The sequence below is a fragment of the Canis lupus genome, chromosome 3, assembly GCF_003254725.2.
Source record: "Canis lupus dingo isolate Sandy chromosome 3, ASM325472v2, whole genome shotgun sequence".
Classification (NCBI taxonomy): domain Eukaryota; kingdom Metazoa; phylum Chordata; class Mammalia; order Carnivora; family Canidae; genus Canis; species Canis lupus.
In genome coordinates, this window is record NC_064245.1 from 57,348,003 (window position 1) to 57,375,986 (window position 27,984).

The following is a 27,984-nucleotide window of genomic DNA, read 5'->3' on the forward strand; positions in this document are numbered from 1 at the left end:
CATCATCATCATCCTCCCGGGCTCTGGTGTGAGGTCCATCAGGCTCAGGAAAAGCCACCGTGGGAACCAGGGACTAGGCTGGGACTGGGGCTGCCTGTCTGCCATGGATAGGGTGGAGGAGAGGGCGTGGAGTGCACCCTCTGGATTCTCGTGGGCTTACAGGGGAAGCAATGCTAGCCCCTAGCCCCCTTTCTGCCCTCTCACAGTTCTGGTGTGTGTGTCCACATCCTGGCGGCTCCACCCGAGGTTCCCAATGTGCTGAGATGGCCACAGAGCCTGTGGACCAAGTCTGCACCTCGTGTACCCCCATGAGGCAGCCACAAGGAATACTGGATGTGTGGGATGCTGGGATGATTTTATGTATCCGCTTGGCTGGGCTATGATACCCATATGTTTGGTCCAACATTAGTCTAGAGGTTTCTGTGGAGGCATTTTTCAGATGAGATTAATATTTGGGCAGCCCAGGTGGCTCAGCAGTTTAGCACCACCCTCAGCCCAGAGCCTGATCCTGGAGATCCGGGATTGAGTCCCATGTCAGACTCCCTGCACGGAGCCTGCTTCTCCCGCTGCCTGTGTCTCTGCTTCTCTCTCTCTGTCTCTCACGAATAAATAAAATCTTTTTTAAAAAAAGAGATTAGGGGCAGCCCCAGTGGCGCAGCGGTTTAGCGCCACCTGCAGCCCCAGGCGTGATTCTGGAGACCCTGGATCGAGTCCCACATCAGGCTCTCTGCATGGTGCCTGCTTCTCCCTCTGCCTGTGTCTCTGCCTCTCTTTCTCTCTGTCTCTCTATGAATAAATAAATAATCTTAAAAAAAATGAAAAATAAAAATAAAAAAATAAAAAAGAGATTAATATTTAAGTAAGTGAACTTTGACTAAAGTAGATTATCTTCCATAATGGGGGTGGGCCTCATCTAATCATCTGAAGGCCTTAAGAGAACTAGGCCTGATCTTGCCTGAGGAGGAGGGAATTCCGCAGCAGAGTACCTTCAAACTCAACCTGTAACTCTTCCCTGCATCTCCAGCCCACTGGCCCATCCTGCAAATTTGGACCCGGCAGCCCCACAGCCACATGAACCAACTCCTTAAAATAAGGAATATCTGTCTCTCTGAGGACCCTGGCCAATGTAGGTCCACTCTCTTTCCACCCCCCAGCGAACACTGAGAGGTCCGGGATGTCTGATGGGAAGGATGCCTGATGAGCATCACTAATAACAATGAGGAAACACAAGAATGTCTCTCAAGGAAGTGGGATGCGCCTTGACCCTCTGGGTCAAACCAAGAACACAAGTGGACATCACACACGACAGCACAGGGCTCAGCACGTGGACGCCGAGCACCGTGGATTTATTTACCACTAACGAAGAGCCAGGCCCACAGCCACAGAGAGGCCGCTGAGGCTGCTGATGCCGCAGGCGGGGGGCGCGGAGCTCCTGATGTCCGGGACCGCCGACGACCTCACGCTGGCGGGAGGGCAGGCAGCACTTTCCCAGCACACTGGCCGAAGCCGACACGGTACCCGTCCCCCTGGCAGTGTCCTGGGGCAGAGAAGGACAGGGTGAGCCACGAGGCTGCCGGGCACACTGGACACCACCCAGGCGGCCTGTGGCTGGGCCCTAGGCGGAAACGATGGCACATATTTCAAACAGAAGAATCACTCTCCCCAGAGGCCAAGCGGAGGCCGAGCGGAGGCCAAGCAGAGCCACGGAGGACCACGAGGAGCTCCAGGCACGCTCTGCCGCCCAGGCCCCTCCGAAGCACTGGCTCCGTGGCTTTCCAGACGGGGGTCACCCTCCCCGAGTGGGCTTGGGTTCAAAGGCCAGGCCTACTAATTGGCCGAGGCCACATGGCTGGACTCCCAAACCTGGCCGCTCCACCTGCTGGCCGTGGGTCTCCGCAGAACCCTGTCTCCTCCTCTGTGAAGTGGCTCTGGGGACAGTACCCACGGCGTGGGGCTGAGCTCACGTGCAGGAAACAGGACAGGAGCCCGTCATTGCCTGGATAGAGCTGGCGCCTGTGGCAGTGGCCACGGGAAGTGGTGACCTAAGCCTAGCCCCACGTCTGCAAACGGCAACAGCAAGCCTTCCGTTGGGGCCGCCAGCATGATGCACATCACAGAGTAGATGTTCAACACACGTGAACCTCAGCACCCCGATGCCACCTCCACAGAAGTGGGGGAAGGACCAGGGGAGGGTCTGGCGGGGCCTGTCCAGACCCGGCTAGAGGGGCCGCGCGCGCTCCGGAGAGGCCAGCGTGGAGGAGCTCAGAGGGGGAAGGGAGGAGCCCTGAGCTGGGATTTGAAGGGTGGGTAGGAGTTCACCAGAAGGGCACCAGGTGACCGGCACCGCACAGGAATGGAGGCCCAGGCCAGAGGCAGGTGCTGCCTGAAGCTGCCGTGGGGCCAAGAGCCTGGTTACAGGAGCTCTGATGAGCCGTGGTGTGGAGCTTGAATCTCATCCTGGAGCCCCCCAGGGTCCACTGGGGACTTTCAGGCCAGACGGTGACACATTCCAGCTACAGTTCAGAGAGAGCCTGGGCGGATGGAAACGCCCAGAGTTGTGAGTGTCAGACTCCCCAGACCCCCCAGGTCCCGGGCCGCGGAAGCCAGAGCTGGGGATGGGAGGGGGCAGCGCTGGCTCTGGTGACTGAGGGCTCCTGCAGGGCTGCTCGTGACCCTGAGGTACAGAAAAACACCACCAGACTCCCCCGTCCCCCACCTGCTACAGAATCCGGGGCTGGGCCCTCTGCTGCCCCATGTGGACACCAGGACACAAAAGTCCACCAGGAAATGTGTCGAAGCGACTAAGTCAGAACAGGAGCATCTTTAAAGGGCCTTCCTCTCCGCAAACACTGACCCGCCAGCCTCCTCCCCTGGCCCCGGCCCCAACCCCAACGCTCAGTCCATCACGGGCCCCCGGCCCTGGAGCAGGACAGCTACCAGTCCCACTAACGCACAGCCTGCTTCCTGGACACAGATCCACGATCCCATCATTTCATTTCCCGACCGGCCACCCCATAGGTGAGGCTGGCCACATCCTCCCCATGTCATGGCTGGTACAGCAGGTGGCCTAGATGGCACTTCTCATCCCCAGCGCTAGTGACATCTTGGGCCGGGTGTCACCCACTAGTGAGGGCTCACCGTGCATGGCCACCAACCAAGATTCTCTGCGGACGTTGCCAAATGTCCCCTGAGGGGCAGAGCTGTCCAGGGGATGAAAGCAGCTGCAACCCATGGGGAGCGACCCCAGAGCCTTCCCAAGACCCCATGATGCTGGTTCCAGGTCTAGAGAGAAGCAGCTGGGGGCAGGTGTATCCCCGCAGGGACAGAGGGACCCAAGAGGGCAGGGTCAGCCCCCCACCTCCCACCAATTATAGAAGTGGACGGTGAAACATACCCCCCTTCTTTGGAGTATGAGCCCTGCATCCTGACCTCACTGGCCCTTCCTGACCCTCTGCCCACCCCCCAACTCCATCCCACCCACGCAAATGCGAATCCACAGCTGCAGCCCAGCTGCCCAGCTTCCTGGAATGCCACTCCTGTCAGCGCCTCCCTTTTCAGAGGAACCCCAGGGACCCGGGACCAGCCCCAAGTGGCAGAGCCAGGCTGGAAACCAGAGGTCTCTCTGCCACCAGAGCTTCGGGGAGTCCCAAGCATGTTACACCACTAAACCAAACTAAGGAATTGATTGGGGAAAGCAGATGGGGGAGGCTTGCATTCGTGGGGAGGTGAAGGTGTTGGGCTTTGCATCCCAAGCAGTCAGGGGCATTCCACCTGCTAACCATGGTTCTGGTCCAAGTACTTAACCCCGCGGGGCCGCCAAGGGCTTTTCTGTAAATCAGAACAGCATTGGGGGAATTCAATGTGGTGATGTGTGTAAAATGATGCGCACGGTTCCTGGCACATGGTAAGTGCACAGTAAACCATCAAACCATCGTGCTGCTGTTGTGCTCATCACGGACCTTTGCATCTTATGTAAAGATTACTGCTAAATAGCTTCTGGCTCGGGATGGAGCTCTGATTCCACATTAACTTTCTCCTTCTCTTATTCCTGTGGAAATGGCCCAAGAAATATAAATACCAGGGAAGAGTCTACATCAACAACAGAAGGAAACAAAACTCCTAAAGAAGATGGGGCTGGAGGGGGTGGGGGGGGGCGGTGGCAGGAGACACGGAGGGTGAGGAGCCTTGGGATACGGCCAGAGGGCAGGCCGCGCAGAGGACCCACGTGCACCAGCACCTGCACTTGGCACTGAGCATAGGAGGCCTCTCTGCCCAAAATGTTGGCCAAGGTGAGAGCACAAGAATAGACGCCACTGGCAGGGCTCACAAGTGTCAGGGAGCCAGCGAGCAAGAGCGGAGAAAAAAGAGACCCATCCTGACTCTCAGGGCTCCACAGGAGTCATGTGGCTCCCCTGACGGGGTTGAGACCCCTCGCACAGCCACCCGGGCCACCGTCTAGGATCCCGGACAAGAGGGCTGCTGCGTCCATGCCCTGTCGCTCCCGTCAGCCTTGCACAGGGACCCCAGAGCGGGCCAACGAAGCAGCCACGTTGGGATGGAAAGCAGGTGGATAGACCTGCCCGAAGGCGCCTGCGTGGTGGTTGGGGGTGGGGGCAGCCTCGGGGAACACACGGAGAGATGTTTGAGTACCATTGCCAAATAACTATGGATCCCGGGCCAGCCCAGGTGGCTCAGCGGTTTAGCGCTGCCTTCAGCCCAGGGTGGGATCCTGGAGACCCGGGATCGAGTCCCATGTCGGGCTCCCTGCATGGAGCCTGCTTCTCCCTCTGCCTGTCTCTGCCTCTCTCTCTCTCTCTCTCTCTCATGAATAAATAAAATCTTAAAACAAAACAAAACAAAAAAACCACACAAATAACTGTGGATGCCAAGGAAAAAGCCACCCCTGAGCACAACTACCAACCCGTCAACCACCAGACAGAGGGTGAGAAACGTCCACGCGGGGAGCTGCGCGAATGTCTGCAGAGCAGACACCTCCTCCAGGTCCCGGGCTGAACGCCAGATGGGCAGAGACGGCAGGCCTGGGGATGGATGGGCGGCATCCAAGTGCTCAGAGTCTTGGTGGAGCTGAGGGTTTACCTGCCTCCTCTCCTGCTGAGCACTGCGTGGTTGGGGGACTTGGAAATGAGGGTCACGCTGTGTCACAGAAGGACAAGGTGACATGATGGTTAAGAGCATGGACCCCCGCAGCACAGCCACCTGGGGTCAAATCCTGCTCCACCTTTTACTGTCTATGTGACTGTGGGGAGACATGAATCTTCCTGGGCCATGGTTGCTGCATCTGAAATGTGGGTATGAGCAGGGCCCCTGCCCCGTGGGGAAGTGTGTGACAGGTAAAGCACCTAGAAATGTCTGGCCGACAGAATGTGCTGCCGTGTCGGCGCCATCAGGACCTCTGAGCGCCCCGTCACGTTCCTGAGGGTAAGAGACGGATGTGGGGGCAGTCCCCGTGAGGGCAGAGCTGGGAGATGACAAGGTGGCATCTGAGCGGCATCAGCTTGAGCGGGGACCAGGCCACAGGGATGCAGAGTGGCTCCCAGCCGGAGTCAGCGCAGCAGGGCCAGGTGCCCTGCAGGTGGTGGCAGGTGAACCCAGGTCCTACTGCCCACACCACATGCATGCACTCCCTCCTGCCAGAGCCTACAGTGGGGTCTCCCCTGCACCCACTCCCTGCAGTTCCATGAAAGTCTCTTTTCTTTATCTCTCTATTAACATGCAACCCACACCTCTCCCATGGCCTAACTCCCCGTCCTGGTTCCAGAGATTCCATGAACCTGTTCCCAAGTCCCTCCTCTCTTGCCAACATTCGCTGCTGCAGACCAAGGAACTGCCTTTCCCGAGTGTCTCTGCCTCCATAACTCCGTCATGAGCAAGGCACGCATGACCACCAGTAAGCGGCCCTCATGGCCTCTCGCATCCTTCTCCCACCGTGGGTGGCTCAGATGCCATGGTCACAGGAGCGGCCTGAGCACCAGGCTCCTCTGCCCCAGCCTGGACCACTGCTCGCCTGAAACAGCTTGGAGGGATAGGGGGCCCAGGACAGGGACAGAGAGCTGAAGCCAGAATTCTCTCCTCTCCCTTCCCATCTCCCTCCCCAGACAGAACTTCAGAATATGCTTCGGGGCTCAATGCTCCAGCACTGAAGGCAGGCTGAGGGTCTGCAGCAGGGTCGGCGAGCATCACAGGAACCCTGGAAATAAGACTGGCTCCAGAGAGGACCAGGGCTCCAGAGAGGACCACGGCCAGAGAGGAACATGGCCATGGAGAGAACTGCAGCCACGAAGAAGACCAGGGCCATTGAGAGGACAACGGCCATAGAGAGGATCATGGCCACGGAGAGGACTGTGATCACAAAGAAGACCAAGGCCACAGAGAGGACCATGGCCAAGGAGAGGATCATGGCCACTGAGAGGACCACGGCAATGGAGAGGACTGTGGCTACAAAGAAGACCAGGGCCACAGAGAGGACCATGGCCACTGAGGACCATAGCCAGAGGGAGAACCATGGCCACAGACAGGACCAGGGTCATTGAGAGGACCACAGCCACAGAGAGGATCATGGCCATGGAGAGAACTGCAGCCACGAAGAAGACCAGGGCCACTGAGAGGACCATGGCCACAAAGAGGATCATGGCCATAGAGAGGACTGTGACCACAAAGATGACTAAGCCACAGAGAGGACCATGGCCACTGAGGACCATAGCCACAGAGAGAACCATGGCCATGGACAGAACCAGGGCCATTGAAAAGACCACGGCCATGGAGAGGATCATGGCCACTGAGAGGACCATGGCCACTGAAAAGATCATGGCCATGGAGAGGACTGCAGACACAAAGAAGACCAAGGCCACTGAGAGGACCATGCCCATAGAGAGAATCATGACCATGGAAAGGACAACGACCACGGAGAGGACCATGGCCACGAAGAAGACCTGAGCTGTACCCCAGCTCTCCCCGAGTGTGATCCCAGCAGGTAACCCAAGCTCTTTGCTCTGTAAATCAGGGTAACAATTCCTTGCCCAAGGGTTCCTGTGAATGTAGGACAGAGTCAGGGAGGCATATGTGCTATAACATGGTTGGTCCCTGACAGGTTCTCAATAAACTCAGGGAAACTGGAATTAGGCTGTGACAGGGCTGTGGGACCAGCAAGGGCAGTGGGTACTTCCCGACCATTTGGGGTACCCTGTGCTGCAGCCTGAGCTCCGCCTGCCTCTTCTCTACCAGCTCCACTTCACCTCATCAACCAACCACCGCACAAGTCCTACTGTGTGGCTGGCACACAGTCAGCCTGCAGAGACGTGCAGGGCCTGGAGCCTGCCCTGTAAGCACCGTGCAATCGGCTGCACAATGACCCCAAAGACCTCAGGCCCTTGGCCCTGGGATCGTGACGGTTTTCCAACAGAGCAGTTTTTGCAGGTGTGAGTTAAATTAGGGATCTTAGATGTGGAGATGACCCGGGCGGGCCCTAAATGCCACCGTGAGTGCATGACAGAGACAGACAGCTGGGACAAATCTGCATGAGGACGGCCGAGCAGGCTGGGTGATGGCTGCCAGGCGACTGACTAGCCAGTGGCAGAGGCCAGAACGGGTCCTCCCCTAGAGCCAACCCTTGCGGTTCAGACTTCTGCCCCTCAGAACTGGGAGAGAATAAGTTTCTGTTGTTTTAAGCCAGCAAGTTTGTGGCCATTTGCTACGGCAGCCCGAGGAAGCTGAGCTAGGGAACAGATGTGCGTACGATGAACCCGAATTCGGTGTTTTAGATAGGCTGCTGCTGTCACCGACTGAGTCTACCTGAGTGACCAAAGGGGACCTGGTGTGGGCTGAGCAAGATGTAAGTCAAAGGCATGCAGGTGTTAGATGGGGCTCAGCGGGTGGAGCAGAATCAGAGGAGCAGCAGGTGCGCATTAGACGCAAGAGGCCATAGGGAGCCAGGAGGCAACCTGGAGCAGCAGAGGGACGGGAACACAGCCCTGAAGGGCATCCTCCAGGTGCCCTGCGCAGGATGGACCACAGGGGCCTGGCACAAGCTGGCAGTCCAGGCACGGAGGGGTGGTGTCATGGGGCAGGCAGCTGCAGAGGTGGCGTGACGCTTTAGAAGGATGTCAGCAGGCTGTGAGAGTGGAATGGGGCCGAGGTGCCAGCCCACAGAGTAAACTGTCAGCAGCACCAAGACGGGGCCAGGAAAACAGGGTGGCAATATGACACTCAGGAGTGGCGTGTGGGTCAGCAGGCCGAGAGCAGACGTAGAGTACGGGCATGGAGGGCTGGGGCAGGTGTGCATTGCATTCTAAAATGTGTGTCTGGAAAAATCCACAATGACGACAGGGAAAACAGTCTGTCACCCCATCAGAGGGGTTAGGAGTCAGGGTCCCAGCATAAGCCACGTGGGCGGGGACCTCGGTTTCAGCACCTGCGGGCGGCAAGACCCCAGGCAAGCAGTTGAACCCTGCCAGGCACTCCCGAAGACCAGACAGTGCATTTGTCCCGTTCACGACTGGGACCCCACAGTGGGACTCCCAGCAGGTGTGCTGGCATGGAGGGGTAAGCCGGCTCCCCTCATCCTCACAGCCACATGAGGGTCAGTTCTGTATCACTGACTCCATTTTAAAAATGAGGAACTGGAGTCTCAGAGAGCTCGACAGCTTGGTGAAGGTCACACAGCCAGGGGGCTCTGGGGCCGACTTGGGTCTGACTGTGAAGAGGGCGCTGCTGGCCATCACGGGGCCTTCCCCCCGAGTCACACCATATAGGAGCCAGAATGGCCCCCGGAGAGGAGGGGTGCCCTCACCCCCTGAGAACAAGCTGCTGGGACACCTGTCACTGGCTCGGCCGGGTCAGAGGACTCGGGCCTCCACACTGCAAAGCCCAGAACTTCTGCGGTCACTTTACAGTTTCGCTCAGAAGGGAGACACAGCGGGACTCCCGTGGGCTCTCTGGTCCGGTTCAGAGTCCCTGGTGGCCAAGGCCGGGGGGAAGGTCACGAGGCGCAGACACGGGCCTGGGAATGCCAGCGCGGGGACGAGCTGGACAGATGGCTTCTCGGCCAGCCCGGAGCGCCACGCGGTCATAACAGAAGGAGCGGGACGGAGCCCGCGAGGCCTGGCTGCCCTCACCTGTTATGACGACTTCATCTCCATCCAGCAGAAACCTCCTGGTCTGTCCGTTCCCCAGCTCGATGGCCTTCGTTCCCCTCCACGACAGCTCTAGCATGGAGCCGAAGCTCTCTGGCTCCTTCAGCACAGGAAAGGGAAGAAAGCCTCGCGTGTATTCACATGTTGGTGAGTGTGGCAGCCGCAGACTGGATGCTTAGCAAAGCCTAGGAGCCCTGGGCAGGGACAGGGTGCCATGCCCCTCAAAGACCCTGCCTTGGTGGGACCTCGGCATGGTGCCCTGCTTGCTTTATTCGGGACTTGGGGAGTGTGGAACCATGTTCCCGGGCCCCCGCCAGCCCTGGGGGCTGCAGTGTACCCAGATGGTGCCATGCCAGACACCCTTCCACTGGGAAGAGATTTCCCATCCACCAAGAGGCTGCGGTCAGGACCTTGCAGGAGGTGCTGGTACACACACCACCCCAAAGCCACCAGCCCCTAAGGTTCTGTGACCCTACCATGGGCTTATGGTGGCATGGGGGGGCACAGCAGTGGCGCCACCTCATTCTGGGGGCTGCCCAACAAGAGCCAGTGACAGCCAGGCTCCGTGGCCACTCCCTGATTCCCCCCCACACACGTCACTCTGTCCTCTATACAGACAAATGTGGCCTCCCATTCTGACAGTGTCTTTAGGTCTGGACCTGGAAGGGAAGCCCCGCATGCATCCTTGTGGGTCAGAGTCCTAGGATACATCCACCCTGGGTGGGAGGTCCCTTGTGGACGACCAGCTGAGGGCCTTTAGGTCTGTGTGTGTTGGGGGTGGGGGTGGCTGGCTACATGGGCAGTGCCCAAGGCAACCAGACACTCACCGGCCCGCTGATGGTTCCAGAAGCCAACAGGTCCCCTGGCCGAAGGTTGCAGCCATTGACGGTGTGATGGGTCAGCTGCTGGAGCATCGTCCAGTACATGTACTGAGGGCAGAGACATAGAGGGGGACAGGCAAGGTGACTGACCCCAGCCCCCAGGCTAGCAGCTCCCACAGCCACTCGGGACAGACAGCGTCCCCAGGTGCTCTCCCCACCAGCTTGCCCCCATCGCCCATGGCAACCACAAGCTGTCCTCCTGGGGTCACCCAGGGTCCTCCCCTCCCTCCCGGCTGTGCACTGGCTACGGCCTCAGCTCCTCTGCTCCTTCAGGCATCCCTAACCCGCCTTCTCCAGGAAGGCAGACCTTCTCCCTGCCCAGATGCTCAGCCTACAACCTGCTCAGGTGTCCACACTCACATGCTGCCCTGGGACTACCCTTGGGTGCTGAGTTGGCAGGCTTTAGGACCTCATCACAGCAGAGGCTCCTCGTGGGCCAAGAGCACACTTGCATCCTCCCCCCCGCCCAGTCCCCACCCATTCCAGCTCCCAGGCCTTCAAGCAGATAGGGCCACCCACTGAACGATGCAAACAGGATGTCCAGGCAGGCCCAGGAGTGAAGGAGCAGAAGGTGAGCTCCACCAGGGGAAGAGGAACAAGGACCGTGGCCCCCCAGACGCTCAGATGCAGTGCAAACCCACGTCTTAGACCTGCTGCTCCTGCAGCTGCACGTCCAGGTGCAGGAAAACTCAGAAACAGGCCCCTTCGAGGAGGCCCCTGATTTCTTAGCTTAAGGAGCCCAGACAGTGTCCAGCTTGAAGGGAGACAGGAAACAGAGCTACACTGATCGAGGGTATGCTCGTGTACCCAGTAAACACGTGGGAAGGTGCCCAGCAGCATTGCCGTCAGGGAGGCGCACGTGGAAACCACCACCCTCCGAGCAGCAGGGGAAGGCACACAGCAGCCGCGCCGGCCAGGACATGGAGCAGCCAGGCAGCAGGGACGCTGACGTGCTGCTGGGGTGCCCCCCAGGCCGGCAGGGCCCCTCAGGAAGCTACCTGGAAGTCCTTGTGGGTGGAGTACGCAGATAGATGTGCTCTGTGATTGGCGACTGTACGGATACACACCCAGTGAAAAGTGCCCGTGTGTCCCAAAGGACGTGTTCTGGGTTGTTTCTAGGGAGTCTATCCTCGCCCCCCATGGAAACAACCTGTGTGTCCATCAAGAATGGACTAGGGGGCACCTGGGGGCTCAGTGGGTGAAGTGTCTGCCCTTGGCTCAGGTCATGATCTCAGGGTCCTGGGATCGAGTCCCATGTTGGCAGGGGGTTGGCGGGGGCGCGGGGGCAGGTCCTTGCTCAGCAGGGAGCCTGCTTCTCCCTCCTCCTCTGACCTTCCTCCCTGCTTGTGTGCTCTCTCTCTCTGTCTCAGATAAATAAATAAAATCTTTAAAAAAGAGTGGACTGGGAGAACCAGTGGTGGGACATCTAGAGGCAATAAAGAAATGCCACTACAAACGGCAACATAGCTACGATGTGAGAGCCAAAGCCGCGGGGAACAGCACACACGCTGTATGATTCTGTTTCCATAAAACAGAAGAACAGACCAATTTAATGCATGGCATCTCAGGTTGGGAGGAGGGGTGGTGACACTGTCCCTGGACAGGGACAGAGATGGACAGCTGATGCCCTGCAAATCTCCCATTCCCCGACCCAGGTATTGGCCACATAAGAACGTGGATTTGGGAAAAACAATTGAGCTGGACACTTATAATTTATGCATTTTCCTCCGTGTGTGGGATGCTTCAATTACAAGCTCAGTTCAAACACAGATAAATCACTGGGACCAATCCAGCCCCTGCCAGGACAGAAGCAGCAGGAGACTGGAGCCTTATAGGAACATCTATCGTTTCCCCAAGGAAACCACTGGTCACGTCTCTGCATCTGAAGGAATCCCTGTGGCCTCATCACCTCTTTAGAAAGGAACAGGGCCACAGAAACTCCAGGCCCAGGCATGGGCCCACCCCCATGTCCCCACATCAGTGCAAACCTCCCGTTCCTTCCCAGACAGCCCTCCGTCTCCCAAGCTTCCAAGAAGCAGCCTGCCCAACTTCCACGCTTACCTTAAAATTGGACTTGCATATGGTCGCTGCCTGGCTCATTCCTTCTCCTGTCGGAAACACAAGCAGCATTGACAAAGGGACTTCGCTCCATTCATCAAGGACGGGGGGGTGGGGAGGGTGGGGGGCACTTAGGTAATGGGTTTGGTGGCTGAGGCTTGCACTCGTCCAAAAGCATTTCACGTACGGAACCCACAGAACGGTGAGCTCACAGCTCCTCCTGCCCAGAAGTGATGACCGGGAGACGTGCACATGTTGACACCTATAAGCCACCCCCCAGATGTGCAGCGTCCTGCTTTGTGATTCACTGCAGCAGCATTAACTGAACAGCTACTACAGGTAGGGCATAGGCCACTGCTGTTCGCTTCTCAACAGTGCTCACACCGCGACAGCCCTTTACTCCCCCAGGGCACGGGGCCCTGGCGTCCCTCCAACAGCTGCACAGAGCAGGTGTGCTCCTCAGCCCCACACAAGGTCGGCCCTCTAGCCTCCTCCTGCCCACACCCATCACCCGGATCCCAAAAAGGGCTGTCAGAACTGCATATTCAGGACTGCGGTGCAGAGGGGGTCTTGGAAGCCCTCCCTGCACTCCATGCTCCCCTTCTAGGTCTTTCTACAACTCTGGACACCGCATCTTCTTGATACTCTCTCCCCTTCCCTGACAGGACATACCTCTGTATGTCTCCAGGCAGGCAGAGGAACCTGAGACACAAATGGGCCCCAAAGAGGGTCTGTGCACAGGAGGAGACTAGCCCAGATCCAACGACACTGGGTGCTCCTCTCAGCCTGGCCAGGAGCCCCCTAAAAGACTCGAGGTGAACCTGTTTTCCTCTCTGAGCCTCATTTTGCCACAGTGTAACATGGAAGGACTGGGCCACCACAGATGTCCAGGGGGCACCATGACAGCTCTGAAGCCCCGTCCCCTGGTAGCGTCCCACCCCCAAGGTGACAGCTCTGAACCCTTCTGCAGGAGGACCACCTCTGTGAAGGGTGGGGACGCTGGAACAGGCAGCAAGAGCCAGGGCCCCAGGAATGGGAACACCACCATGCTCTTCCTAGGTACTGGTCTGCTCTAGACCTTCATGTGAATCCATCTCGTTAACCCTCACCACCACGGAGTCAAGTCAGGGCCATTACTGTCCCATTGTACAGATGACAACCTGGTGCACAGACGGGCCAGCCGCTTGCCCAGAGCCCAGAGCCGAGCAGCTGTGAGCCAGGCCCCAGCCACCGCCTGCAGGGCCGGGCTCTTTACACTAATGCTCTAGCAGACCATCAATGGAGCCGAGCTGAAGAGCCTCCAGGGGACGGGGCCTCGTCTGCCAGGCTCTCAGGGCTGACCCTGCGTGGGGCGTGGGGGCCCAGGTGTGCGGCCCCGGAGCAGAGCCAGGCTTTCCAACAGGCCCCAGACAGAACATGGGGCGCAGGAGCAAGGGGTCGGTGTGTGTGAGTGCAGGCTGGGCAGACTGTGTCCGGGGAGCTGGCACGGAAGTTCAGGCAGACGGGGGAGGCCCCACCCAGACTCCACACATTCTGGCCCTGAGAGTGGAAAGTGCAGTGACAGGCCACAATGTCTTGCGAGCTCCGCCTGGCGTCCTCAGGAGCAAAGGGCATCCCGTCCCCTCTCTTCCCTGTGCAAGATCTCCCCGTGGCTCCAGGCAACAGTGAGTGACACCCTCTCACTGCCCCCCATCCCCAGGAACTCAGGAGCAATTGGGGCAACGGTGTTGGGCCACATGTGCCCCTCCCCCAGGCCTGGGCATGCCCTCCACTCCACGACAGTACCTTTCAGGGTGACAGAGAGGTTGATGTCGAACGTGTAGGGCTGGCTGTGGCGGAGATACGGCAGGGGCTTGGGGTCCTGTGAGGGCAGAGCACAGCAGTGGGGCCACTGGCAGAGGGCTCTGGCCTGGAACCTGCTCCCCAGGCACAGGGAGAGACGTGGGGCCGGAGCACCCACAGCTCAAGGGTGCAGAGGTCAGATCAGAGACACCCCGGAGAGCCAGCGAGCAGAGCGTGGGGGAAGCAGCAGCCAATGGGGACCGGGTGGAGGCAGCCCCACGGCCCGGCCACAGGTCCCCACGGCAGCCCCTGGCAGGGCTACCTGAAGCCAAGACTTGAGTAATCTGGGGTGATTTTAACAGGTATGTTTTTCTTTTTATGATTAACTTGGAGGCTAGTGACACCGGTAAGAATATGAAGTAAAAGAAACAAAGCTTCCTTTTCTAAATATATTGAGTTTAAAAACAGAAACTGCTTTTATGGAAAACAACAAATAAGTAACAGGCGGTGAGGACATCGGTAAAGGATGAGAGCACTGCAGGCCTGGGGAGACACGGGAGGCAGGGGGAGGACAGGGGAAGAGCAGGGGCTGCCACGGGACCAGGTGGGAAAGGTCACGCTCTGGATGCTGGCCCATCCGCCGGGTGGGGGCCAGGACCTCCATGGCCTGGCTCCAGACTGCATTCCGCCAATCGGGGCCCAGGGGGTGCCACCACACAGGACACAACTCAGGACGGGGAGGTTGTGCAAGGTGGAGGTACTGGCCAGGACCCCTTCTTTTCCTGCCAGCCGGCTCCCCGGTACAGGGGCATGTGGGGGGCACAGAGCCCTCCCCCAGGTCAGACAGCACGGATGCCTGGTGGGCCAGCAGGCGCCGAGAGTATGCTTACCTGCTCCGGGTTGGGCACCACAAAGGGCATGAGGGCATCCATGGGCACCACCCACGGGGAGATGGTGGTGCCAAAACTCTTCCCGAGGAACGGCCCCAGGGGGACATACTCCCACTTCTGAATGTCCCGAGCTGCAAGAGACGGCCGGGCAGGGCTTACAGAGGACGCCCGGCCTTTCCCCAGGGCTCCATCCCCCACCCCACCCCCACCTCCACCGTCCTGTCCTGCAAGGAGCTCTGGCCTGGCCACCCCGCCCGGGGCCGCGTGCAACAGCATTCAGTGCCAAGGACAGAGTTCCTTTGAGGTCACTGTGCCAGGTCACAGCAAAAAGGATGACCAAAGGGCAGGCAGGCATTCCCCCCAGGAGGGGCTAGAGGCTCATCCTCCCCCGGTTGGGGGGCACAGATGTCCCAGGACTCAGCCACTTGGACATGGGACTGCTTCAGTTTGTAATCTAAGCTCAGCAACGGAGTGCAATTTCCCTGTGCCTCAGTTCCTCGCCCGGGAAGGTGACGTCGCCACCCCTTGGAGGGGTTCGGCACGGGGCCCCGCACACAAGGGCTCACAAATGTTAGCTGTGATGTCTGCTTTGCCCCTGCTGACCTTATGAGAAACCCAGAGATCAGAGAGGGGAGGTAACTGGCCCAGGAGCTCCGAGCTGACAAGTCTGCGTGAAACCCCAGCCTCTGACCAGCACCGGACGCGGAGACCACCCGTGGCTTCTGTGACTGTGTCCCCAGCACCCGGGTTCCACCCACGGCAGTGTGCACAGTGAGCCCGACCTCAGCACGCCCACACCCCAATAATTACCGCTCCAGTCGTTCATGAGGACCATTCCAAAAATGTGCTCATGGGCCCTGGAAATGGGGATCGGCTCTCCAAACTTGTTCCCAGGGCCTACAAAGAAAGCCTGGTGTGGGGTAAAGTTGATTAGAATTCGGTGGCTTCCGGGGGGGCAAAGGTCAGGCATTTGCTGACCCAGGACAGGGACCAGGACTGCCACCTGGGTCCCAGGGTCCCAACCAGGCTACGAACCCACTCGAAGTTCTAAATCATGAACTGCACTCAAGCAGACAGATGGTCACCTCCGGAGAGTGGTGAGCAGCACAGGGCCAGCACACCTGGCCTCCTGACAGCCCTGGACTGCGTGCTGGCTCCACTCCCTCCCTCAGCGAGCCCCAGTCCACCCTGCCTTTCCCCTGTACCCCTGCACCCATGCACACACACCCCTGCACACACACATGCTGCATTTCAAGATCTCACAGCTACACGAGGCTTATAGAAGACAGAACTATCTGGCTGTGTACTCGTGTCGTGAAAAATCTAAAGTCTGCCTCTGTGGGGGCACCTGGGCACCTCCACACCTCCACACCCCCTTCCCTCCGCCCCCTCTGCAGAGAAACATCAGCAACACAGCGCTCAGGCACCAGCAGAATTCCGAGTCATCGTTGGAGGAAGAAGTTGGCAAAACAGTCATCAGACATACACAATCAGTTGTGACATTCGCAAAACCTGACTCACAGTTTGATTTGTTCTCTGACAGTGTTTAAACACTGCAAATAGGGCAGCCCGGGGGGCTCAGCAGTTTGGCACCGCCTTCAGCCCAGGGCCTGATCCTGGAGACCCTGGATCAAGTCCTACGTCTGGCTCCCTGCATGGAGCCTGCTTCTCCCTCTGCCTGTGTCTCTGCCTCTCTCTTTCTCTGTGTCTCTCATGAATGAGTAAATAAAATCTTTAAAAAAAAATAAACACTGCAAATATTTTTTAATCAAGATATTAAAAAAAAAAAAACCCAAGGGCACCAATTTATCTGGAATCTTATCACCATCCAGGACGGGTCATCTGCTCCCCACCCCACATCTCTCCACACACGGATTTTCTGGCTTTTCCCAGCTTGCTGCCCACCCCAAGGGGAGGGTGGGCACCTGCCCGGCTGCAGGGCCTCTGGACTGGCTGACCTCCCCAGGTCTGCGTGGCACCCTCACTGTGGGGAGGCAGAGGGCTGGCTGTTTGGAAGTGTGCACACATTCCTGCCTCAGGACGGAAGCCCAGGAAACCACGTGGCAGGAGCGGAGCTCAGATGGCCCCACAACCCTTTCTCCTCCACCTGCCACCAAGAGACATCACCTAAAACCACAGGTGCTGATCGTGGGAAGCCACCCGCCACCTGTCTGCCTACGCTTCCCCCCCCCCAACCCCCAGGGCCCGGCTCCACTGCGAACCCTCTGGCCACCCAGCAGAGCTTAATGTCACTGCCCCAGGAATCAGAGTCCTCCATCCACTCAGCTCCTCCCTCCCATCACTGTCCTCTTGCCTTGGGGGCTGCCCTAAGTTCAGCATCCCCCATACAATGCCCAGCCCTGCAGCATGAGGGGGTCCTCGGGGTGACGGAACTGATGACGAGTGCCAGCGTCCCAGGGCTGAGGCTATGGCAGGTACCGCCACGGGGGATGCTACCCTGGAGGGAGACTGTGTGGAGGGCATTCGGGATCTCTCCATGTTATTCCTCACAACTGCACATCACTCTACAGTTATCTCAAAATAAAAAGCTTAATTTAAAATACTCTGCAGCCCTGGAACAGCCACGGTTCTGAGGTTGCATGGGCCATGGTGGCAGCAGGGCTACAGCGTCGATTACTGCTACTTACAGTCTATCGATAAAGAACATCCAGCTGCACACCATCAGTGCTATGGAAGATACCAGGCCTGCGTCACCAACCAATACGTGACCTGGTTCTGGATGTGCTGGGTTAAAGGCACCCTGTCCAACATCTACTGTTGACGTGCGGACACAAAGGCACAAGCACCAGCTCTGTCCTGTCCAATGCAGGCCATCCACCACCTGCATCTTCTCTGAGGGGCGCATCACCACTGCCTCGTGCCCACGAACACCAGATGATGACAGTACAGCACTCAAGGGGTAACTGAAACTGAAAACATCCCCCCATGGAGGCAGCCCTGGGTGGCTCAGCGGTTTAGCGCCACCTTCAGCCCAGGGCCTGATCCTGGAGACCCAGGATAGAGTCCTGCATTGGGCTCCCTGCATGGAGCCTGCTTCTCCCTCTGCCTGTGTCTCTGCCTCTCTCCTCTCTGTGTCTCTCATGAATAAATAAAATATTTTTTAAAAATCTCCCCAAAAAAGCACAAAGGTGCAAAATAATGTGGCTTTAAATAGTGCAAATAATACTTGTTCACAGTGTGAGCTGGAACAAGAAGGTGGAGCAGGGCCTTGTACAGTCCGGCAGGGAGCACACGTGCTGGGGACTTGGTGCAAGTCCACACATGACCCCTGCGAGCTCTGTCCACAAGGCCCCTGGTGAACGTTCAGCAAGTTCCCAAACAGGGAGCCCGTGTAAGGATGGACCGTCTCCCCCCACCACGGCCACCCTCTCGGAGGTGCTGCTGCTCCAGACACCCGCACAGGGACCAAGACCCAGCTTACCATTTCTAGCTCCATGTCCAAGAGCTTGCAGGCACCATAGACAGGAGGCTTAGCTGGAAGAGACCAGGAGAGAGGCTGTGGTGGGCGCCAGGCCACAGAACTGGCCGCATGGGTGCACAGAGCAGGGACCAGGGAGGCCTGGGCGCCGGGGTCACTTACAGTCATCGGGGCTCATCTGTCCCATGGGCCTGCGAATCGGAGTGCCGGACACCACGACAGAGGAGGCACGGCCATGGTAGCCCACTGGCAAGTGCAGCCTGAGACAGAAGGCGGAGGGACGTCCAACAGTTACACGATGCAAAATAAATCTCCATTTAAAAAATTAAAAACAAAAAAGGGAGCCCACATGTATACGCATGGTTCAAAACCAAAAGGTATTCCGAAGTGTGTATCCCACAGACACATGGATAAGCAAAGTGAGGCTGGCACATGCCGTGGACAGTGACCACCCAGCAAGCATGAACCCGGGGGGAAAATGCCAGCCCACACCACACGGCGGGTGAGCCTTAATGACACCACGCTGGCCTGTCTCAGAGACCCAGACAGTTCCACAATCAAAGAGAGGGGTGGTTCCTAGAGCCAGAGCAGGGGGCCTGGGGAGCTTCAGCTGTGCGACATGAGCAAGTTCTGGAGGTGGATGGTAGTGAGTGTCCTCAGGGCCACAGAAGCCGACACTCACCCATGGTTCTTCCATCCTGGTCTCCAGCGCCAGCACCACCGGACATGGGCACGTTAACAGCTGCCGTGCACACACGGCGCTCAGAGCCAGCTGGCAGCACCCACACCCTGAGCTGCAGGTGCCAGTGGCCAGCACCCTGCAAACTCAGCCTGGCTCACGGAAAGCAGCATCCAGGGCTCGGCCTGGGTCACCCGGGCCTGTCGGATGGCAAAGCCCTGCTGCTTGCTCCGAGGTCTCCCTCCCCGCCATCCTGGGACCCTGGCCTGGCCCATGAGGTTCAGAACACAGGAGCTGCAGGTCTGCAGGAACAATGCCAAGAGCTCTGTCTCCAGGACAGAAGAGCGGCAGAGGAAGTCAAATAGGAAAGTGCACCCCAATATCAAAATGCACGATAATGTGATTTAAAATAGCACAGTGCTGGGGCGCCGGGGTGGCTCAGCAGTTGAGCGTCTGCTTTCAGCCCAGGGCGTGATCCTGGAGGCCCGGGATCGAGTCCCACATTGGGCTCCCTGCATGGAGCCTGCTTCTCCCTCTGCCTGTGTCTCTTTCTGCCCCTCTCTCTTTCTGTGTCTCATGAATAAATAAATAAAATCTTTAAAAAATAAAAATAAAATAGCACAGCGCGGTGGGAATGGATGACCCAACAATCTGGGCCCCAAGCATAGGTGACAGCATCATAAGGTGACAAACAGACAATAAATGTCTGCACAAGTCAGACCTGATGGTAGGTCCCCCAGAAAAGACCTTATGGAAAAAGGTCTTGAGATGAGGTCATCCTGGATCACCCAGGGGGGCCCTAAATCCAGTGACAGGTCAGGCCCGGGGTCACCTGCAGCCTCCATAAATTTCTGCCACTGGATTAGAGCAGCCTTATGGCAGTCCAGGAGCAAATACGAACCTGTACGTCCCACCCTACATAGTGGGGAGTCCCAAGGTGGGGCACATATCTAAAGCTGCACAGAGTCACGTGACAGTAAGCGCTAGGAGCAAAGCACAGAGACTATCCCCAAACTCTCGGGCAGGAAAAAGCCTCAGGATGACATGAAAGCAAATGTCATTAAAAAAAAAAAAATGATGTGTTTGACTTTATAAAAGTGTTGAGTTTCTGTATTAAGAAAGTGAGACACTGCACTGGGAGAAAATATTTACCGTGCGTGACAGCAAAGGGTTCATTTCTACCACACATAAAACATTCTTTCAGATTAATAAGAGGGCAGGGATTGCATAGAAAAGCAGGCAGAGAGAAGGCCTGGATGCGGGTGAAAGAATATCGGAAGCAGACAAGCGCTCCGCCCTGGGAGAAGGGACTCAGAGGTGGGCGCAGGGAGGGAGAGCGTGGCTTCATCACCAGACGCACACACCCCTTATACTAAAGGATATCTGCAGGGTGAAAAAGGCACCTCCGTTGGCCCCCTCACAGCAAACGTCCCGAGAGGAGCCCCTTTGTTCGCACCTGCAGACAGCAACGCCTGCCTCCCCTACTCGGCCCGGAGCCTGCACGGGACCAGGGTCCGCTCTCTCCAAGCACCTGCACTCCCAGGCCCACCCACCTTGCCCTGCCACCTTGGTCTGGTTGCTTCACTATCTCCTTCCCCATCTGGACTTTGACACACAGCTTCCTGCCTACCGTGGTTGGTAGGACCGGCCTGGGGTGCACACCTGCCACCACGCTCTCAGTACACGCCACATCCAGAGAGCAACATGGACCAAAGGGGCAAGGATCTGGGCCCTGTGCTCCCTGCGGGGCGTGGCCTTGATCTGGAGTTAGGAGACACCTCTGGGCCTGTCTGTCCTCTGGCAGGTCAACCCTTCTCAGCCTGTTTCCCCTCCCATGAAATGGGGCTAACAACCACAGCTCTGGAGACCCCACCAGCTAGTGTGTGGATCACACAAACAAACACGGCTCAGGCTGTGGGTTGGCTACACTTTGAGGGGTGGGCTGGCTACACTTTGAGGGATAAAGAATGTGGGCATGCTTGATGATTTTCGGGCATCGCAAAGTTCCAGGTATGAAGAAGGCATGTCAGTAGAGTAATAACACAGGGCTCCCGAATGAAGGAGCCTAGGAGGACCTACGCCCCCGGGGATGGATCTCCAGCTGGCGTTCTCTAGACAAAGGGGCTGAGGGGCTGAGGAGCCAAGGGGCTGAGGGGTGGACCCTCTGTGTCCAGAAGTAGTGGCATCACAGGCATGGGGTCCCCTCTCCAATCTCTTTACCATGAGCAGGACTATATAGCTCCTGGGAAATGCGCTGCTGGAAATAGACATACCAATTTGGCATCAGTGCATTCTCCTTGCCCCGGAACATGATCCCGACGTTGGTGGCATGCTGCCGGGAGGAATAGAAGTCCGTGTAGTCACCTGCAGAGGAGACACAGAGATCCCGGCGGTGGCCAGTAGCCCAGGACACGGACAGACCGTCTCAGAGCCCGGGACCAGCCAGGTCAGGAGGAGGAGGCAGGAGTGCAGGCTTCCCTTCAGCCCCACCCCGTGAGCGCACCCCAACAGTGCCGTCCAAGGTTCTGCTAGAAATGCAGCACTGAGGGAACCTCATTCACAATCTGTTCTTAGAGCTCTCCTCCGAGAAACAAGGAACAAGGAGCCAAGACAGCCTGAGATAGACAATGGCCACTCCACCCCTTCCTGGGCTTCTCACGTCACCACCCACAACCCAGGGCTCTGCTCCCCACGCCTTTGCTTGAGCACCGTCTGCCACCTGCACGGGTTCTCGCCTCCACTGTCTGAGTCCAAATCCTGGAAATATTTGGAAGCCTCTTCCCCTCCAATCTCTCTGGCAGGACTGGTCCAGGAGGAAGAGGAGGGTAAGAGGAAGAGGGAGAAGAGGACAACAGAGAAGAGGGGGAGGAGGAGGAGAGGGAAGGGGAGCAGGGGGAGAGGGAGGAGGGGAGCAGGGGGAGAGGGAGGAGGAGCAGTAGCTACCAAGGGATGTCAGGACTCTGACCACATGCAGCGTGACCTAGCTCTGTGCTCTGTGCGCTTCAGCTGCTCTAACCCTCCGACCTGAGGATGGGGTAAGTTGTGATTCATGTACCTGTCCTCTGGAAGGGCATTCTCCACCAGGAAGGCCTCCTGGGACAGTGCTAGGATTCAGGGCAGACCCAACACAAGGTCTGCCAGGGCCCTGCAGCCCAGGGTTCTGGAAGCTTCCAGAACACAGATGCCCAGACAAACCCAGTGGGTGGGCCCGAGGGCTGGGAGACCAAGGTGGAGGGCCTCCTCTGTTTCAGCTAAGGGACTTGGCACATTTGCAACTTGCTGGTTGAAACTTCCATCAGACTCCCTGCGGAGGGCTCACGCTGTGGCTCTCAGACTCTTGTCTGTGGGACTCAGACTCTTGGATGAGCTGGGAGCACTACCTGTGGCCTCCTGGGACAGAGTGAGTTGCTGCCAAGGGAGCCAGTGGCCATCTGCAAATCTTGGCAGGTAGCAGCCACCCGGCAAGGGCTCTGGCTTTCCAGATAGGCCTGGGTCAGTGAAGGGGACAGGGGTAAAGCCCAGAAGTCTTCCCCGTGCCGTCGTCCCCCCCCCCCCCACCTCCCCCACCTTCCCGCCAACAGGCAGCAAGGCCTGCAGCATCCGGCCAGCCGTCTGGGCCCACTGAACTGCTCCATTGAGCTGCTCTGGGGACAGGGACCACACTCACCTATGATAGCCGGCAGGTGCATCACAGCAGAAGCCTGATCGGTGAACGCACTGCAACACAGAGCCGGGGGCTTCAAGGTCAAGCACGAAGTGGAGTCCCTGCTCTGGACACTCACTGCACGCTCAGCCCAAACCAGCCCTGGAATCCTGCTCAGAGCCTGTGGCCAGCACCCCCAGACTGGCCTAGGACCAGGGCTCGGCTGCAACAGCCCACCCTAGGGAGGGCATCCGCCCACAAGAGCCACGACGCCTCCTATTTTCCCCTCTAGAAAATGAGCCACATTATTTCTTCTCCAGAAACCAGATGCAGATGTGGAACATACTGATGAAGAAGGGAATGGGCAGGGGGCTGGACCCGGCTAGGACCCTCCAGTCCAGGCACACTGGGTTGTCCCAGTCGGCCCAGAGCCCTGCCACCAACACCTGCCCGCAGGGGCTGGACAAGGCAGAGGCTGTCAACCTGACCACCCCACCGTTCCCTCCCCCCGCCCACCGACATCCGCAGGCCCCTCACCGTCTCCGAAGCTCCGTGTCGTCTCGGAGCCTGGCATGGCTAGTGGACAGCAAGTTCTGCAAGAATGCTCTTGCTTCCTTCCAGGCGGCCTGGCCCAGGCCCATGAAGCTGTTGAGAGCTGGCTACCCCGGAACAGAGAGAGCAGATCACACACAGAAAAGCCCAGGAAGAGAGGCCGGTCACCTTCAGGGTCCCCCACTCTCAGGACTCTTGTACTTAGCTTCCCCAGCTGCCCCTGGAACTGGGGAAAGGGATCATCCCCTGCCCCCCCCCAACCTTGTGGGTTTGCACACGAACAGCAAAGCCCGGGAGTCACTATCTGGGGCAAAGCCCGGTGACCACCTGGCCTGGGGTGCAGCTGAGGGGGGCTGCATTCCTGCCACGGAAGCACACACTCCATCTGCAGGGAACTAGTCCACATGGACCCCTCCACTGGCCTCATGAGGTTTCTCAGCCATGGAGGTGTGACAAAAGGAGCAGTGTGCATTCTGAGGGCTCTAATACTTGTAGCCGTGTGACATGGAGAATCGCAGCTTATTTCAGAGGAGATCCCAACCAAGTAACGAGGATCCGATTCCTATGCCAGAGGGTCGTTGTGAGGATGGGATGAGAGACGTGCTTGAAACTTGGCACACAGGAGGTGCGGAACAAACACCATCCTCCCTCCTGAGCCATGGAGCGGGAGGCGTGCATCAAAGCCCCTGACCATTGATGGGGCCATAGAGTCTCGTCCACCCCACAGGGACGTGGACCTCAGGCTGACTCCTCCCACCTGCTGGGAACACGGAAGGCTTCTGTGCATGCGAGCCGTCCGCTCCTCCCTGGCTGTGTCTACAGACCCCGAGGGCCAGCACCCACTCAGCTCGGTGGGGGAATGTATAGCAATTATTGGAAAGCCTCATCCAGAGACCCCTGGGAAGGGCCCGGCACTGTAGAAACAGACATCCTTCCCACCTAGGAACCCATGGGAGCTGTCCCCAGGCTGTGGGCTGCCAGCCTGTCCCAAAACAACCCAGCCTGACCCAGGTAATATTTCTGAGACCTCCAGAGGCACTATCTCTTATCTGGAACAGAAGGGAAAGAGCTTCATCCTGGTGGCATGTGCAACAAATGCCCCTGAGATCCAGGACCTGCCATCCCAGTGTCCTACCTGATTGAACACATCCTGGTGTTTGGAGAGGATGGGCCCAGTGAAGAGGTGCTTAATGACACTGAGGTCCAGGATCTGGTCCCCAATGGCTACGCCAATCCTCTGTCTTGGCTGGGAGGGAGATAGAACAGTCAACAGGGAGGAGAGCCTTGGCCAGGCTTGGTTCTTCACCCAAAAGATCTGTCTAGTTAAGAGCCCATGGTCTCCCTTTGATGGTCCTCTAAGGAGAGGGATTAAGGAACTGCATCCTGAGCCCCGGAACCCAGCTCCCTCTGTCTCCCAGTGAACCAAGATCACCCCAGTGATCTCTGCCCCGGCAGAATCTGGAACCCTCTTTTTTTTTTTTTTTAAAGATTTTATTTATTTACTCGTGACAGACTGACAGAGACATAGGCAGAAGGAGAGGGAGAAGCAGGCTCCCTCTGGGGAGCACGATGCAGGACTTGATCCCAGGATCCCGGGATCACGACCTGAGCCAAAGGCAGATGCTCAACCACTGAGCTACCCAGGTGTCCCTGGAACCCTATCTATTTCTCGGACAAGAAAAAACCCATGTTCACTGAATGGGAGATAAATCCCCTGGAGAGGGGAAGATGCAAGTGGCCTAGTCCAAGCCCCATATCGAGGCAACATCCCCAGAGAAGCTCCTCAGCTACTGCTTACATGCTTCTGCTGGTGAGGAGCTCCCTACCTCACCAAGCAGCTGGATTATTTCCCAGGACTACTGTAGGCCTTCCTGGGGGAATTTCTGTGCATGGCAGAACAGAGAGCGCCCCAGGCCCAGTGTGAAGACCAGGGGCTGTGGCTCAAACAGCGGAGGGCTCAGGTCACCAGGGAGCATGCAGCCAAGCTGCTTGGAACATGCAGGGAAGTGCCTTCCCACAACATAAAATCCCAGCTTCAGCCCAGACTATGAAGGTGTCTCAAGTATTTGGCAAGGTCTGGCCTTTGTTCCATGACACTGAGCTTTTCTGGTCAACAAGGAACCAGAGAGCATGTCTGTAGACCTGACCTCCGGGAGCCCTGTCCTGAGCCGAGATGCCACCTCTCCCAAGGGACCAGCATAACCCTTTCAGCTCCAGAGCCTAGATGTGGGTAACAGGCTGGCCTTCTCCCCGTGGCTGCTCATTTCAGCAGGCTGATAGGAGGTGGATACCTCCCCATGTACATCAGGCCCCGGGACTCTAACAACTTGGCCATCAGCTGCAGATGACCACAGTGTCCTATCTCCGAAGCCACTGCTCCTGTCCTCACAGAGAAAGCCTCCTACATTCTACCACTCTATGAGTACTTCCGAGATGGAGGGAGGGGGGTCTCGTGTGTCTTTGATCTCCAGCCCCCATCCCCCAGAGTCTGGCCCAAGTTGGGGTTCTTAACCATTCCCTGTGTAAGAGTATGAACGAGGTAATGACTACATTAATGCACTACTGTTCCACCCAAATTATGAAGAGCTGGCCACTGGGGCAGAGGAGGGGAGGCTGTGCCCTGGCAGCCAGACCAGCCCCGAGAGGCAGCCACAACCCTGGAACATCCACTGAGGGCAGGGACCGCTTCAGATGAGACCCCTACTCCCTGTGAACATGCTGAGCCTTCTGGAATGCCAGTGGGGCAGTGCGCTTTTCAGAGGGCCATGGGAAGGGGCCTGTCCCCCAGGCCTCCTTGGTGGCTGTCCCTGCACATTCTAACATGGCAACAGCAGGAGCCCGAGGTCCAAAGGCCACCAGCCCCCCTCCAAAGGGCATTCACTCCCGAGTCCTTGAGAAGGCAAGTCAGAGCAAGTCACCAGCTTTCTGTGCCCCCGGGTAAAGGTGAGGACATCCCGCTGAGGGCAAAGTGGGAGGGTGGTGGACAGAAAGTGTGGTTGACTAACACAGGTCAAGGGTTAACCTGCCTCATTGTATTCCCGTCCTACCAGGGAACAGTGTTAACTTTCCACATCCTTGCAATGTTTGCTCAGTCCTGGCCATTGTGAAAGCACACATTGGCTCTAGCAGACCAGGGCATTTGCTGCAGGCAGGCCCACAGAAGGCCGGCCACATGGTGTCAAAGGTCCACCAAGGGGAAAGGGGCTGACTGCCAGCAGCTTCATTTAGTAAATATTTCCTGAACACCGTAAGCAGATTCTGGGGATCTAGGGCTTACAGAGCTGAATCCAGAGGTTACCTTTAGGGTTGGAAGCAAAAAATACCATGAATAAATCCAAGGGAATCTGCTGTCCCCACCCAGGGATCTTCTTACATATTTGTCGATAAGCCTCCAGTTTTCAAAGATTTCTTTCTACCAATCAGGCCATACTTACTAAGGGAGAACTCCTTTCTGTCCAAAGGGCTTCTTCTGGTCAGCAAGGGAAGGCCAGGGGGCCCACCCTGTAAGCTGAAAGAATTCTAGCTGGAGGCAAATTCGCTTGATTTCTTCCAGCCAGGTGGCCAGCAAAGGTGCTCATCCCTTTACTAAGCTACTAAAAATGTTGAGGTCCCTAACATTTCCTGGGTCCTAGGGATAGGGTATAATAACCTGCAGGAGGAACAAGCAGCCACCACATGGTGGTTTGGGGGTTGAAAACAAACCCCAGTAACTCGGAGTAAGCAGTGAGAACAGGTGCTTCAACTCCTCGGTAGCAATAATCGTTCTTGCTCTGCTTGCCTGGGAGGGACACTTGTGGATTCTAATTTCCCATCTAATCCCACACAAACACGCACATCATGTGCACATCTAGAAAGTTACCAGGCCAGATTCAGACCCACAGACACCCAGCACCAGAGGCTCCTCAAGAGATAGTGCCAAAGCCTCCCTCCACCCCCATCTCACCTACCCCTGCCCCCCGCCCCCGTGACCACAGGGCGCATGGCAGAGGGCTGGGGGGGGCAGGTCCAGTAGGGAAACCGCAGCCCCCCAGTGACCCCGGGGGCCCGCGGGCCGCGTCCAGCAGGGGAACCACGGGCCGGCGTCCTGCGTGGTCAGGCCCCGGCCACAGGCTGCAGGGCTCGGGCGGGGGTCCCAGCGGAGGGGGCACCCCCCGCCCCGCCCCGCCCAGAGGCCAAGCGGAGCAGCTCACGTTGCCTGGGGTGGAGAAGACGCCGTAGGGCAGGTTGTGGATGGGGAAGTCCGAATCCTCGGCCACCGCGACGAAGGACATGCTGGCCAGCGAGGAGCAGGGCCCGGCTGCGCGCCACTGGGCCAGGCAGGACCGCGCCCCGCGTGCTGCCACCGCAGACCTCCGGGCCGCGTCCCCTGCGGCCCCGCCCCGCGACCCGGCCCCGCGACCCCGCGGCTCCAGGCCGGCCCCGCCCCTGAGGTCCGCCCCCGGCTCCGCCCCGGCTCCGCCCCGCCACCCCACGGGCCCCCCACCCGAGGCTTCACTCGTCCCCCGATCCCCCCCCCGGCTCCTACCCCAGGGGCTACGCATCCTGCCCCCCCGGCTCCGCCCCGCCACCCCACGGCCCCCCCCCCGGAGCTCCACGCCCCCCCGGGCCCCCCGGCTCCTCCCCCAGCTCCGCCCCGCCACCCCACGGGCCCACCCCCCGGGCTCCAGGCCCCCCCGCCCCTCCCCGGCTCCTCCCCCGGCTCCGCCCCGCCACCCCACGGCCCCCCCCCCGGAGCTCCACGCCCCCCGCCCCTCCCCCGGCTCCTCCCCCGGCTCCGCCCCGCCACCCCACGGCCCCACCCCCCGGGGCTCCAGGCCCCCCGCCCGCCCCTGGCCCCTCCCCCGCCTGGGGCGGTCCTGGAGGCGCCGCGGCCCTAGTCCTTCCCGCCGCCGGGACAGGCTCCCCGCAGCC

The 27,984-nt window shown here is 58.5% G+C and overlaps 1 protein-coding gene across 1 annotated transcript; it reads right to left on the reverse strand.

Annotated features, from left to right (window-relative positions):
* Window positions 1–1,296: 1,296 nt before the first annotated feature.
* FAH (fumarylacetoacetate hydrolase) lies at window positions 1,297–27,454 on the reverse strand. Its single transcript, XM_025437690.3, has 14 exons — window positions 27,264–27,454; window positions 24,209–24,319; window positions 23,059–23,180; window positions 22,546–22,595; window positions 21,152–21,242; window positions 18,362–18,459; window positions 18,203–18,255; window positions 15,571–15,670; window positions 14,761–14,891; window positions 13,874–13,949; window positions 12,092–12,138; window positions 9,977–10,078; window positions 9,132–9,249; window positions 1,297–1,537 (listed from the first exon to the last, which is right to left on the reverse strand). The coding sequence occupies exons 1-14, from the start codon at window positions 27,342–27,344 to the stop codon at window positions 1,458–1,460; spliced, it is 1,260 nt and encodes a 419-aa protein (XP_025293475.3). The 5' UTR covers window positions 27,345–27,454; the 3' UTR covers window positions 1,297–1,457.
* Window positions 27,455–27,984: the final 530 nt, after the last annotated feature.